Source organism: Hevea brasiliensis, chromosome 9, assembly GCF_030052815.1.
Source record: "Hevea brasiliensis isolate MT/VB/25A 57/8 chromosome 9, ASM3005281v1, whole genome shotgun sequence".
NCBI lineage: Eukaryota > Viridiplantae > Streptophyta > Magnoliopsida > Malpighiales > Euphorbiaceae > Hevea > Hevea brasiliensis.
Window position 1 is genome coordinate 90,408,576 of NC_079501.1, and position 14,668 is coordinate 90,423,243.

A 14,668-nucleotide genomic window follows, 5' to 3' on the forward strand; every position below is an offset into this window, starting at 1 on the left:
GGTATGATTGGTTCTTTACTTACTTGATATCATCTAGACCAGACATTCATTTTAGTGTATGTTTATGTGCAAGATTTCAATCATGTCCAAAAGAATCTCATCTTACAGCTGTTAAAAGAATTTTTAAGTACCTCATTAGCACACACAACATTGGCTTGTGGTATCCAAAATGTGAATCATTTGATCTTATTGGTTATAGTGATTGAGATTTTGCTGGTAGTAGATTGGATAGAAAAAGTACTTCTAGAACTTGTCAATTTCTAGGCCATGCATTAGTTTCATGGTATAGTAAAAAGCAAACTTTTGTTGCACTTTCTACAGCAGAAGCTGAATATATTGTAGCTGGAAGTTGTGTTGCACAAATTTTATGGATGAAGCAATAGCTTAAAGATTTTGAAATTAAGTTTGATCACATTCACATAAGATGTGACAACACTAGTGCTATAAACTTGTCAAAAAATCCTGTCCAACACTCTAGAAGCAAGCATATTGAAATTAGACATCATTTTATTAGGGACCATGTTCAAAATGGTGATATTCAAATTGAATTTATCCCTTCTGAAAAACAACTTGCTGACATTTTTACAAAGCCATTTAATGAGGAAACTTTTTGCAAAATAAGAAGAGAACTTGGTATGACTGATGCTCTTGCTTAACATTTGATGCATATTCATGTTCCTATGTGAAAATGAAGTGATATATGTTGATCTGTGATGTCAAAAATGTGTTTTGAAATTTCTGGAGTAATTTGAAAATTTTTGGGTCTGATCTGACATGAACAGTATTCTGTAGAATTTGATCACAGTGGCATACTAATTTGTTTGCTAATTTTCTTGCTTGCTAAGCGCTTTACCACTGCTCCTAATTCTTCGTTGGCAAACTGGTAGTCAGGTCTGATTGTACTGAAATTCTAAGATTATTTTTCTTTTCTGAGTGCCTGTTCTGTATTTTTAAAAGGCATATTACTTAAATACCCCTTTTGTTTAAAACTATGTTTCATTATGTGTTTAGAAGACAAAATAGGCTTTTCATATATTAATGAACATAATTTCTAGCGCGGGACTCAAAAATTTGTAGAATCATCAATCTTCTCTGCTTCTCCACTGATACACGGTATCAATCTCTATGCAAAACTTCCATTTGTCTTTTCAAGTTTAAATTTCAAAATTTTTCCCTTTTCCGATGCATCTTTTCCCGAAATCTGATTGAACGCATCTCTTCTCCATTGTTAACCTGTTTCTAACCATCATCTCCTTTCATTTTCTTTTAAACTTTCGAAACCCATTTCCTCTCTAACGAAACCCTTATTCCGCATTTCTTCAAAAATAGAAAATCCCCAAAATCCTTCTTGCTCATTCCCCGATATCTCTCTCTCTCTCCCTGCTGAAAGAAATCACTCAACATTAGTTCTTTTTGGGTTAAAATTTTTTTACGCATTCTCTCTTGTCTTCATCGATTTGTGTTCTCTCTACAAGTATCAGGTATTGATTTCAAAACTTTGCTGGATACATGTTTTACATTTTTTTTTTTTTTGCTTTCGTCTCTCACTCTTGAAAGTAGTTGATGGGTTTTCTTATTTTGAGCATTTTCACGACAATAAAATGCCTTATATGTCAAAATTATAAATTTGTTGTTGATATTCACAAACCCTGATATCTCTTACTGTCTATTCCTAAAGTTTTGAATAATACACGACATTGCTTTAAAAACTTGTTGTTGTTCTTCTAATAGTTATACATTGACTGTTCACATTGTTCATTTTGTGAACCTAGCTTTATCTATCCTTACTTCCAACTTTTTCTGATTTGGTCATGGCGCGATCAAAAGGAAAAGGAAAGGAAAAGATTATCACACCCTCATCATCTTCAGATTCTACCAATGCCGGTGTCCCTTCATCACCTCTTCCATAGAAAGAAGCTCCTCTGGTAATTGGAAAAACAAAAGAAAAGTCCAAGAAGATGACCAGTGAGCCTGTCCAGGAGAAAGGTTCTAAGAAGAAAAAGACTTCAAAAGCTCCAATTGTGCTTATGGAAAGGGCCATTCATGAACCAAGGTACATTCACTGGCCTGCTTTTAATGAAGTCTCTGCTCCTTTACAGTCTCTATTTGAATACCAAAAATGGGACAAATTATGCTCTAATACTGAGGGAATATATGTGGATTTAGTTTAAGAATTCTATAGAAATTTGAGAGTTGATGATGCTGAAAGTGATGAATCTTTTAAGGATAAAATGAAAGAAAAAGTTTATGAGGTGATAGTAGAAAGGTTAGCCAAAGCCCTAGGCATCCCAAACAGTGGGAATAGAATCTATTTTCACAAAGAAGTCTTTGCTGTTGGAGGGTTCAATAAAAGAGATTTTGAAGCTGAAGTATTTAAAGGGGAAGTGAAAGATAAAACCAGTATCACCCATGCTCACCAACATCAAAATCCTTCACAGCTTCATCATTTATGTATTGAATCTTAGAACTAGTAGTCCAAACTATTTAAGCACACTTGATCTCTGCATAATATAGCATATTGTGAATGAAATTGAGTTTAATCTTGCCTACTTTATGCTAAAACAAATCATGAAATGGAAACCACCTTACAAACTACCCTATGCCCATCTTCTTAATGGCCTATTTAGAGACTTTGGGATATCCCTGGAAAATGAGAAACTTAGAACAAATATGATCCCAATTACAAGTCTGCAGAAAGATGATGATGGCAGAAAACTAAGGTTTGAACAAGGTGTTCGTTCTAAGAGTAGTGCAAGAGGTGCTTTTAATGTTGAAGGAATTCTAAAAGAAGTGAATAATTTAAGGTAGTTTGTTGAGATTGAATTTGGAGAAATACAAAAATTTAGATCTTTTCAAGATGTTCTTATGAATGCACTTGATTCCAAGATTGATGGAACTTTGATGATGATGTATAAAATTGTGGATGAGTTAACCAAAATCAAAGTTCATTTGAGTCTTTCAAGCACTGTAGCTGGAGAAACCAGTAAGGTTGCTGCTACTGATTCTGTTCCACAAACAGAAAAAGAAAAGGAAACAGAAGAGGAAGAAGAGGAAGACGAAGAAACTGAAAAAGAGGAAGAAGAATCAGATAATGAAGATTCTAGCAATGATAGTGATGGAAAAGGAGGAAGCAAAGAAGGAAATGGAGATAACATGAGTGACTCTGCTTCTGAGCAGGAATCACAGACTCCTACTCCTGTTGCACCTGCTAAAGGAAAAGCAAAATCAACTAAAGAGGAAAAAAAATTAAGTAGAAAGAAGAAACTAGTAAACCATCTAGCAAAAAGGCTAAAACTAGCAAAAAGCCTACTGCAGAAGGCGGTACTGCTGCTGCATTTGAGTTAGCTCCTGGCCCTATTGTTCCTTTAACACCTAAAACTGCAATGACTGCTGAAATCCTTCAAACTTTGTGTGATAAACCTGTCAAGCCAAAAAGGGTGATGATGGCTGCTCCGAGACAAATCAGAAGAAGCTCTAGGTTGAAAGGATAGATCACCATACTGGATGCTTACTGATTTTATTTTGTCTGACAGTCTGTCTCTTAGTTTGCTATTTTTTTTAGTTTTCTGGACATTAATTGGTTTGCTATATTATCTACTATTTTGTCTATTTTAGTTCACTGCACATAACCAGATTTGGTCTATACATATGTGCATGTTTTCTCCCATGTTCTTTTGATGCTGACAAAAAGGGGGAGAAGTGAATGATTGACATTATTGATATATCTTGTGATTAATATGTTATATGTTGTTTGGTTGTTTGCTAAAATATCTTGTGCATATTTAGTCAATATTCTAGTCATACTTGCCTAAAAACTTTTTATGACTAAAAATGCTTATGACTATTTCATTTGAATTATTAAAGGGCAGTTATTTGTAAATATGTGTTTATATAGGTATATACATAGGGGGAGTTATTCCCACATATACACTCAAACACATACTCACACTTGTCAATTCCTACTTGGTGATTTAATTGAGTTTTGTCATTATCAAAAAAGGGGAGATTGTTGACCTCATGAGCTCAAAGGAGCATATATTTTAATGATAACAAAACTCAACTAGAATCAAACTAACCTTATTTTAAGTGTTGTGCTTCTTTAAGGATAAAGAAAAAGATTCATGGAGTTAATGATGAACTTGTATTTTAAAGAAAGGTTGACATCGTAAGATAACACAAGATGAATCAAAGACGAAGAAGAAAGAAAATGTTATCTTCCAAGATGCATTGAAGATCAAAATTGAAGGTACATAGTTTAGAAGTTAGTTTAAACTTTAAGGATTACTTGTAAAAAGATTTGAGAAGTAGAAGCCAATGATACTTATTTTTAATCCCTCAAATTCTTATCCTAAGTTTTCAAAACTTATTTCTGAATCATCAGTGGCCTAAAAGTATTTTATTATAATTTGGTATAAAGTTTTAAAGTTTTCAAAGTTATGCAGAAAAGCTTTCCTGGTATGCTAACTAGTTTGCTACTGGTTCTAGTATGCTAAGTGGTTTGTTAACTGTCTCAACTCTGCACAACATCGCAGAAAACGACAAAATAACAGCTATTTTCTTGAAATTTGAAATTGTAATGTTCAAATAAGTTCTCAAATAGTCAGAAATGATCCAAAGTTATAAATACACTTATCCTTGGCCATTTTGCACTCAATGAAAGTCTCTCTACTGTTCCTAACCTTTTAAGATCATTAAAGCTTTCATTCAAAGTGCTCAAATTGTTTTTGTTGCCTATCATTAGCTTACCTACTCATCTCTTCTTTATTGATTCTGTTGTATTGAGTGATATTGAGTTTTAAACACCTTCTTAGTATTTATGAGAGGTCATACAAGTACCTATTGAAGCTTGATTGTGAAAAGTGTTTGGGATAACACTTGGTAGAAGTGTGAAGCTACTTGTAAAAACTTTAGTGTGAAGATTTATGAAGGGCTTTTGTCTCTTGCCTTTAAAAGAGAAGATTAGTGGAGTAAAGACTCAAAGTGGGATCCTTGAGAGAGTGGATGTAGGCTTGCTAGGCCGAACCACTATAAAAATTTAGTGTTCAATTCTCTTTAACTCTTACTCTTTAAATTTATGCACTTTAATTTTCTGGTTGAAGTATTTTTTGCTGAGTTGAAAATTGATACTGTTTACTGTCAACACTGCTGCAAACTGAAAAATTCTATTTACTGTTGAATCTGCTGATATCTGATATAATTTGCCTACTGCTATATCTGCTGTCAACTGATATATTCTGTTTATTGCTCTGTTTGCTGTGCTGTAATTTTATTCAGATTAGTGAAATTTTTACTGAGTGCCAATATATTCTGTTATATCAGTATACTGCATGTTTTTAAGCCAACTCTGCATAAATTAATTATTTGAGCAGTATCACACACATTTCACAGTAGAAAAATTAAGTTGAAGTAAGTTGTAAAATTTTAAAAGTTTTGAGCAAGAACCGAAAAATTTTTTTAAGTCCAATTTACCCTCCTCTTGGACATATTTTGGGACATCAGACTCGATTGGGATAAAAAGTGAGATCTGTGGTAGTAGCGGAGGGCATGGGCCAATAGGCCCGGGTCTGAAGCCCACTACTGATATGGACCAGTATAAATATTGTAATATTCTACTCTTTGTGGTAGAGTTGTGAGATATTCGGGAAACACACTGGGGTTAGGGTTTGAGAGTTTTGATTGATTGCATCTTGCTCTTTTCATCATAGTGGAACCTTTTTTCTCTTGTCTTGCCCGTGGACGTAAACCTTACTGTTGAACCACGTTAAATCCTGTGTTATTTTTCTTCTCTTTTCAATACTGTGTGATTATGCGATTTATGTATGTACCTTAGATTTGCGTACTTGTTATAACACATTTTCACCAATTGAGACACCTTGAAACCATCCTTGATCACAAGCTTCACCAATTAGAAGGCTTAGAGGTTCTATAGCTATGTTGAATAAAAAAGGGGACAATGGATCCCCTTGGCGAAGACCATTCTTCATACAAAATTCGTCGCTCAGAGAACCATTAATTAAAATAGAAATTCTAGCATGGGAAATACATCCCCTTAGCTCCCATCTCCATTTGTCAAAAGAGCCACATCCACGTTGTTGGACATGTCAGCATCTCTATTACAAGTTCCACGTCATCAGATTCATTGGTTGAGGAAGAACCAGAGGAATGAGTAGGCTAATGGTTATTGTAGAAGAGGTCAGTAGGATTAGAACATGATTCTTCAATAGTAATGATGTGGAATCTGAGCTTATCCAAATCCACTGCAATGGCATGATTCACTAACTCATTAAAATCTATGTTAATAAGGAGGCGAGCATGATCAAACTTGGATCATGTTTGCGTGCTTCCATCAATTGAAATGAAATCTCCAACTTTATTCCCGAACCATTTAAAAAATTCCAGAGTCCAAACATTCAATGGAACCCCATATAGATGCACCCAGACTAGACGCTTGGTGGGGGAAAAGGCAAACTTCCAAGGATTGATTTCAATGAACCATTTACTTGCCATGCATTCCCATCTTTGAGAAATCTCTCCATGCAATCTTTGACTCAAACGTGAGAAGGACCAGGTTGGCACCCATTGGACGAACTTGGATTGAGAATACTCCCTCAGCTATAAAGAAAACCTGCAAATTTGATAGTGTATGTGGGTTGATAACCGAAGCCACAGTAGAGCGGGATAACCACTCACTATTTTCCTCTGTTCTGGTGTAGCGACCACCCAATATGTAATTCCCTTTGCGAAGTTCTTATGGGCATATATCCACTACTTCATTGTGCCTGTTCTCTTGCTAGTGTTTACCTTTCCCCTTATCAACAAGATCTTCAATAACGACTTCCTTCTTTGTGTTTGCAGGAACATTTGGAACTCTGATATGTCGGGATCTAAACTATTGATGAACTTGTCTTCTACTATCATCTTTGGATTGCTGGCTCTTAGTATATCTAGACTGAAAGGCTCTTAATTTGTAAGTGCCAATCCAAATAACATTTAAAGTCTTCAAGAGTTCACGCAACACATGCATAGAGTGAACTCGAATTGCCAGTTTAGAGAATGCATTCCAAAGAGATTTAGTGGTCCAATTCGGTGGAAAGTTTTCAGTGTAAATGGTAGGAAGGCTGCAACAATTTCGGGAACAGGGATTTGCTTTAGGGGGGCTTGGTTTGGTCAGATCAGGTTAGGGTTACTGGGAAAGAGGTTGTTGGGTACAGGGAAGGGGAGGGTTCTCCTACCATGTTGATAAAATGCCTAGCTTAAGCCATTCTATTCTCTTGATAAGGTAAAGAAGGAGTAATCCTTATTTAAACTTGAATTAATTATGCTCTATTTTTTTATGAGAAAAATAAGATAGAATAAGTAAATAAAAAAAGCTAATCATGCTCTGGTCAAAAGATTTATTCATTTAGACTATTGAGTGGCCATGTCATCCCTGCTGTTGGTTTGGGTACTTGAAGTCTGGTTCTAAAGGTAAAGGTCTAGTCTTCACAGCCATTTTTGAGGCTAGCTAAAGGCACAGAGATATAGTGGAGTCCAAGAAGATGCCAGACACGTGATGCATACATTTTGCATAATCATTTAGGTTTAATTTCATAGCCATTTTATTTGATTATTAGTCATTTTTAGCTAATTTCATTAGTTAATTAGTTAGTTTTTCATAATTGTCAATTTTGGATTAATTTGTAATTTTTACTTTGTTTTGTAGGAAAAATGGTGTTTTGGATGGACTAAAAAGAAATTTTGCCATTGAAGAGTGATCTCTACAGCCAAAGATGCCAAAAACAAGTTTCAAAGTTGAAATATGCATTGGCCAAATTGCGCATAACTTGCTGCATAAGCCATGCAGATCTGCATAAGGAGAAGAATCACTGTTCCAATACCTGCCGAATTGTGCATAAGGAGAGTGCATGGCTTATGCAGATTCATGCCCCCTTATGCAATCTCACGGAATTGTGCATAACCTATGCACCTGGTCATGCAGTTTTGCATAAGTGAACCAGAAACCAGCCGAAACTTGTATAAGGGACTGCATGACTTATGCAGTCCACTTATGCAGTCCCACAAAGATTTCATTAATGAGCTGGCAGAAGATTCTCCCTGAAAATCTCTCCTAAAACACACCATTTTAGGGCTCCATGTCAGAAAATATTATAAATAGCCTCATTTCTCATTTTAGAAAGGGGGACAAGGAGAGGAGAAAAAGGAGCAGGAGCAGCTGAAGAGTCACAATCATTTTCCATACCATTTCCAACCAGATTTGGAGATTTCTTTCTTTTCTTACATTTTTTCTACATTTCTAGTGTTTAGTTTCTTATTTCTTAGCTTAGATTAAAGCTTTATTTCCATTTAAACTCAGAATATCTTGTAATATTATGGATAGTGAGTAGTTTTAATTAGATTTTGGAGTAAGGGTTGTAATATTTGAGATATTTTGTGGATCTTGATTGGGTAATCCATATTTTGTGGTCTTAATGAGTTTTATTCATTTCTTGTGTGCTCAATGACATGCTTAGTATAGGATCCCATTAAGTAATGTTCTTAATCCATGGTTGAGGCACCGAAAGGAGAAGGCCTTGTGATAGATAATCAAGAAATTGGACTTAATTAACTTAGATCTAGAAATAGACTAAGGATTAAGAGGATTCACAGATTAATTAAAGAACCTAATAGGTCTTAATTAACTCTAACTCCACGAAAGTAGGATTAGATTGATTAAGGCACTCTTTGTCTCACTCGAAAGGGTATTCAAAGGATTTAAGAATTAATCTCCTTAAAACCCATAAGTTCCACAAGTTTGGATAACCAATTTGAAATCTCAAAATAGCTCGAATATGAAATCCCAAACTCCGGAATCGCCTTTTTATCGTTATTAATTTCTAATTGAATTTAATTACTTGCCATTTTAAATTCTACCATATTTGAATTTGCTTATTTTAATTTGATGCAAATTTAGTTAAATCATTACATAGTTGATTAGAGAATTAATTTTGCACATATAGATTTCATACTCAAATACCCATCAATTTATTACTTTAATTTCAAAAATAGTTCAATTTAGTCAACTTTTTATATCAAAAATTCAATCATTAACACAACTCCTCGTGGGAACGATATCTTTTCTATATTACTTGTACGACCCGTGCACTTGCGGTTGGGCCACATCAACACGCACTCAAGGCAACCATGCATTCAGGAATTGAGAGGAAGGATCTCTTTGTCACGTCCAAGCTGTGGTGCAGCGATTTGTCTCCGACTAGGGTTCGAAACGCATTGAACGATAACCTACAGGAACTACAACTCGACTACCTTGATCATTATAAGAAGTGGAAGGTGTTAGAGAGAAATGGAGAAACTTGTTTTCATTGCTTTGGAGATTCTTTGGAGATGCTTTGGATAAACTTAGGAAAAAAAAAAAAAAATATATATATATATATATATATATATATATATATATATATATATATAAAGTAAATAGTATTTCAATAAGTATTTCAAAGAAAATCATCCGTGATACTTTTTTTGAAAAGCTTACCATATATCATCTTTTATAAATATTTTACTTTATATTATTACTAGCATAATGTCCATGCCATACCATGTATGGTTAATTTATAATTTTTATTTTTAAATTTAATTTTTAATTATATTTTAAATAAAATAAATTATTACTATTAAATTAATTTTAAATTAAAATTTCTCTCATTTAATTTAATTTGAATAAATTTTTACATGTTATAATAATAAATTTTTAATTAATTTATATGTAATTAATTAAAATATCCATTTAATTCTTTTTATACATATATTAATAATAATTTTCATGATTTTTTATTTAAAATGTAATAAAAGTACTTTATTTAAAAAATAATTTAAATTTCATAAAATTTTTTATATTTTATCTCATAATTTATATAAATTGATATTTATATTTTATAAATTACAAAAAATATATTAGATTAATAAAAAAATAATATTATTTTAAAAATATATAAATATAATATTTTTGTTGTTATTAATATAATAAAAAATATTAAATACTAATAATAAAGTGAATTATTTAATTTTAATAATAATGAAAATATATAATATTATTATTAATTAAAAATAACATTCTATTGTATTTTTTAAAAAATACTATAGCTAAGTGTAAATTTCTTTTATTAATTTGATATATTTTTTATAAAATAATTCTTTGACAAAAATTGTTATCACTTAACATAAATTTATAATATAAAATAAATATATTTCATAAAAATTAAAATTTTAAAATATTGTCACTTTTTATTAATATAATAATATTAAAAATATATATTATTTTTTAAAAGATAAATTCTATCATTTTAATGCTGTAACTTTAATTTTTTTTTAACCATCTTTATTTGTAACTAAATTTTCGATGCAAACATATTTACAATTTATTTTTGAAATTTTACTTCTATATAAAAATATATTTAAAAGATAATTTATGCATAAAAATATAGATATTTAATTAAAATTTTAAAAATAATTTTGTTAAAAATTAATGATAATAAAAATAATAGTATCATTGCATTTGATAAATAATTGTAATGAAATAAAATATTCAAAGTTTAAGAAATATTAAATTAAAAATTTATAAAAAATTAATAATTAAATAAATATTAATTAAATATATTTAAATAAATAAATTTTGAGAATGATAACTAATAAATTTTGAAAGAAATAATAAAAAAATAGTGCAAATAAAACAAAGATTTAAGAACATTTAGATGAAATGAAAATACTTGGTGAGAAAAGAGTGTTTGATGTGCATTAAATATCTCATATGACATACTATATTTTAATTAAAAATATATAATTTATTTGATTTGTGTTTTTTTTATTATTTCTTTTAAAATTTATTCGTTATCATTCTCAAAATTTATTTATTTAGATATATTTAATTAATATGTATTTAATTATTAATTTTTTTATAAATTTCTTATTTAATATTTTTTAAACTTCTGAATATTTTATTTTATTATAATTATATATCTAATGCAATTATAACTAATATTTTGATTATCCATATTTTATTATTATTAATTTTTAACAGAATTATTTTTAAATTTTAATTAAATATTTATATTTTTATGCATAAATTGTCTCTCAAATATATTTTTATATAAAAGTAGAATTTTAAAGATAAATTACAAATATAAATGTATTGAAAATTTAGTTACAAATAAAGATGATTAAAAAAATTAAAGTTTTAGTATTAAAATTATAGAATCCGACTTTTAAAAAATAGTATATGTTTTTAATATTATTATATTAATAAAAAATATGATATTTTAACATTTTAATTTTTATGAAATGTATTTATTTTATATTATAAATTTATGTTAAGTGATAACTATTTTTGTCAAAGAATTATTTTATAAAAAATATATCAGATTAATAAAAGAAATTTATATTTAGGTATAATATTTTTTAAAAAATAGAATAGAATGTTATTTTTAATTAATAATAATATTATATATTTTCATTATTATTAAAATTAAATAATTCAATTCATTATTAGTAATTTAATATTTTTTATTATATTAATAACAACAAAAATATTATATTTATATATTTTTAAAATAATATTATTTTTTCATTAATTTAATGTATTTTTTGTAATTTATGAAAAATAAATATCAATTTACATAAATTATGAGATAAAATATAAAATATTTTATGATATTTTAATTATTTTTTAAATAAAGTACTTTTATCATATTTTAAATAAAATAATTATGAAAATTATTATTAATATATATATAAAAAAATTAAATGAGTATTTTAATTAATTACATATAAAATAATTAAAAATTTATTATTATAACAGATAAAAGTTTATTCAAATTAAATTAAATAAAAAAATTTAATTTATAATTAATTTAATAATAATAATTTATTTTATTTAAAAATATAATTAAAAATTAAATTAAAAAATAAAAATTATATATTATCCATAAATAGCATCAACATTATACTAATTAAGTAGAATTGCAAGCTTGCCATGTCAGCAGATTAAGTAGAATTGCAAGCTTGCCATGTCAGTAGCATTGTAATGGTGAATGACGGAAAATCGCCTTCTGATGACAATATGAAATCTCATGTTACTGCTCGTGTGAACCACAAGCTCATAAGTGAAAAATGGATGAAACAATAAAGTAATTTTCCTTTTATTTTTTATTTTTTATGATTTGATTCGTAGATTACTATTACATTTTGGATGACAGGTAACCAATATAAGCAAAACTTGCTAATTTAAAATTAAAATTTTCAAAATAGTAATGTTTTGACAAAAAAAAAAAATCTCATGGTGTCTCTTAAGACTTTATTTATTTCATGAAAAATATTTTCTTGAAAAATATTTTCTATATTTTTTAATATTTGAAAGCATTTAAAGAAAATTGATTAATAAAAAATATTTCTCTGATTAAAAGAAAATTAAGTAATTTTTTTAAAAAATAATTTTTATTTTTTAAAAGAGAATATTATTTTTTATTTTTTAAACTTTAAAAATTTTATTAGAATGTAAACACGCTTATATATACATGAACTAAATAAATATTATTAATTTAACATTACAGCAAAATAATAAAAGATATTTTTATAGAAATTATTTTTTATATAAATATTATTTTTCATGAAATAAATGAAACATTAAAAGTTGAGATATTTCATCATTCAATTAAATAATTTTTACTCAATAATAAATATAAAATTTTTCTTATTTAAATATCATTTATTATGAATTAAGATATAAAATATATGATAAAATCTACTTATTAAATAAGTAATTTTCATATATTTATTGATAATGAAATTATTTTTAAAATAAAATATTTCTAGTTAATTAAATTGAAAGAATTAATTATTTTTCAAAATTAAGTGAAAAATAGAGTGACAAAATATTATTATACTATACTAAAATAGGAGTTCTTTTAGTGTTCATACGAACAGTAAAAGTTCCTCTTTGCCCCTATTTTTTATTTTATTATTTTATTATTATTTTTTTTTTTGTCTAAATTATAATCATCTTCCCACAAATTCTTGTTTCTAGCCGCATCCTTTCACATTTTCCTAGACAGTCAGAGATTTTATGGACTTTTTTTCTTCTATCTATATATATATATATATATATATATATATATATATATATATATATATATATAAAATTTTTATTTTAATTTCAATATCTTATAAATTATTTAATATTTATTGTTTTCATGGGGAGAAATTTAAAATAATTTTTTTTAATAAAGTTTAATTCACTTTTACAATAACAATGTCATATTATCTATTGTGATTTTTTATTTTCAGTGTCTTTATTTTTTTAAAATTTTATTTTTTACTATTTTTTTTTAATTTTTTATGATATATAATGAAAGCTTATGACATGCTATTTCATTTTTTTTATCTTTTTAATTAATTAAATTTTTTGAATTAGAAGAAACACTAATACCATCAAATTTTTATTTATGAGTTTTATTTTATTAAATAAGTTTTCAAAATTTTTATTTATTAATTATAAGTTTCAAACAACTTAATTGTTTGTATATGAATTGAAATTATTTCTTTTTAGTATTTTATTTTTTTATTGTCATTTTAATAATTCAATTTGCATTAATTATTATTATTATTATTAAATCAATTTTAATAAAATTTTACTTTATGATAAATATAAATCTCACTTTATATAACATTATATTAATAAAACATTAGACTTTCATCTCATTAATTATGAGGAAGAAAATATAATAACAATAAATTATTAATCTATTTTAGCAATATTTTTTTTGTATTTTTTTCTATAAAAACTATTTTAAATTATTAAGATTTTGATTGTCATTATTATTAGTCTATTGTTATAATTTCGTAATTATTATTGTTATCTAAAAATAATATTTATAGACTTTTCATAAGAACTATTTAGATTTATTAGTCTATTAAATGAGTAAATTTAGTTTATAAATAACAAAAAATTAAAATTGCCTTGTTGTTAAATTCTTATGCATTTTCTTTAGATGAGTTAATTAAATTACTTTTTTAACTATTATTATTATTATTATTATTATTATTATTATTAGACCTTACAAATAAATATTTTTTATAATTAAATTATATTTTATTCAATGTATTATAATAACTAACTAATAAATATTATATTATATTATTAATATTAGTTGGTCTTAAACTAAATTAGGTACACTTGACTTACTAGATAAAATTTAATTATATTTTATATTATTATAAAATAAAATAATGTATGTTTTCAATATAAATATTTATTTATTAATTATATAAATATAATAAATTAAAAAATAATAATATCACGGCATCGCGCTAGCGTAAAACGTAACATGCATGTATAAGAATATGGCTGCTAATTAAATAATTAAAAAAAAAAAAAAGAGACTGAGCCGCTTTGTTGAGGAGCGAGCTGACCTTTCATCCGCACGTTGGCTGCTTCGCTTAATTAATAGACAGCCGCACATTTACTTTTATTTTTATTTAGTAATATTAGTAATATTTAATTCCAGTGATGGGTGATGTATTTTAACCCTAGTTTGAATGTTTTAAGCAATTGTCACTGTCAATTATGGAGGCATGATAAAATATAAAAGAGATTATTTTAAACCTAGAATATTGAAACAGT

At 27.4% G+C, this 14,668-nt stretch overlaps 1 protein-coding gene across 1 annotated transcript; it reads left to right on the forward strand.

Annotated features, from left to right (window-relative positions):
* Positions 1–1,958: 1,958 nt before the first annotated feature.
* Positions 1,959–3,345, forward strand: LOC131182955 (uncharacterized). Its single transcript, XM_058152493.1, has 4 exons — positions 1,959–2,053; positions 2,183–2,266; positions 2,628–2,804; positions 2,847–3,345. Exons 1-4 carry the CDS (start codon positions 1,959–1,961, stop codon positions 3,343–3,345), a joined length of 855 nt encoding a protein of 284 aa, XP_058008476.1.
* The last annotated feature ends 11,323 nt before the right edge of the window (positions 3,346–14,668 follow it).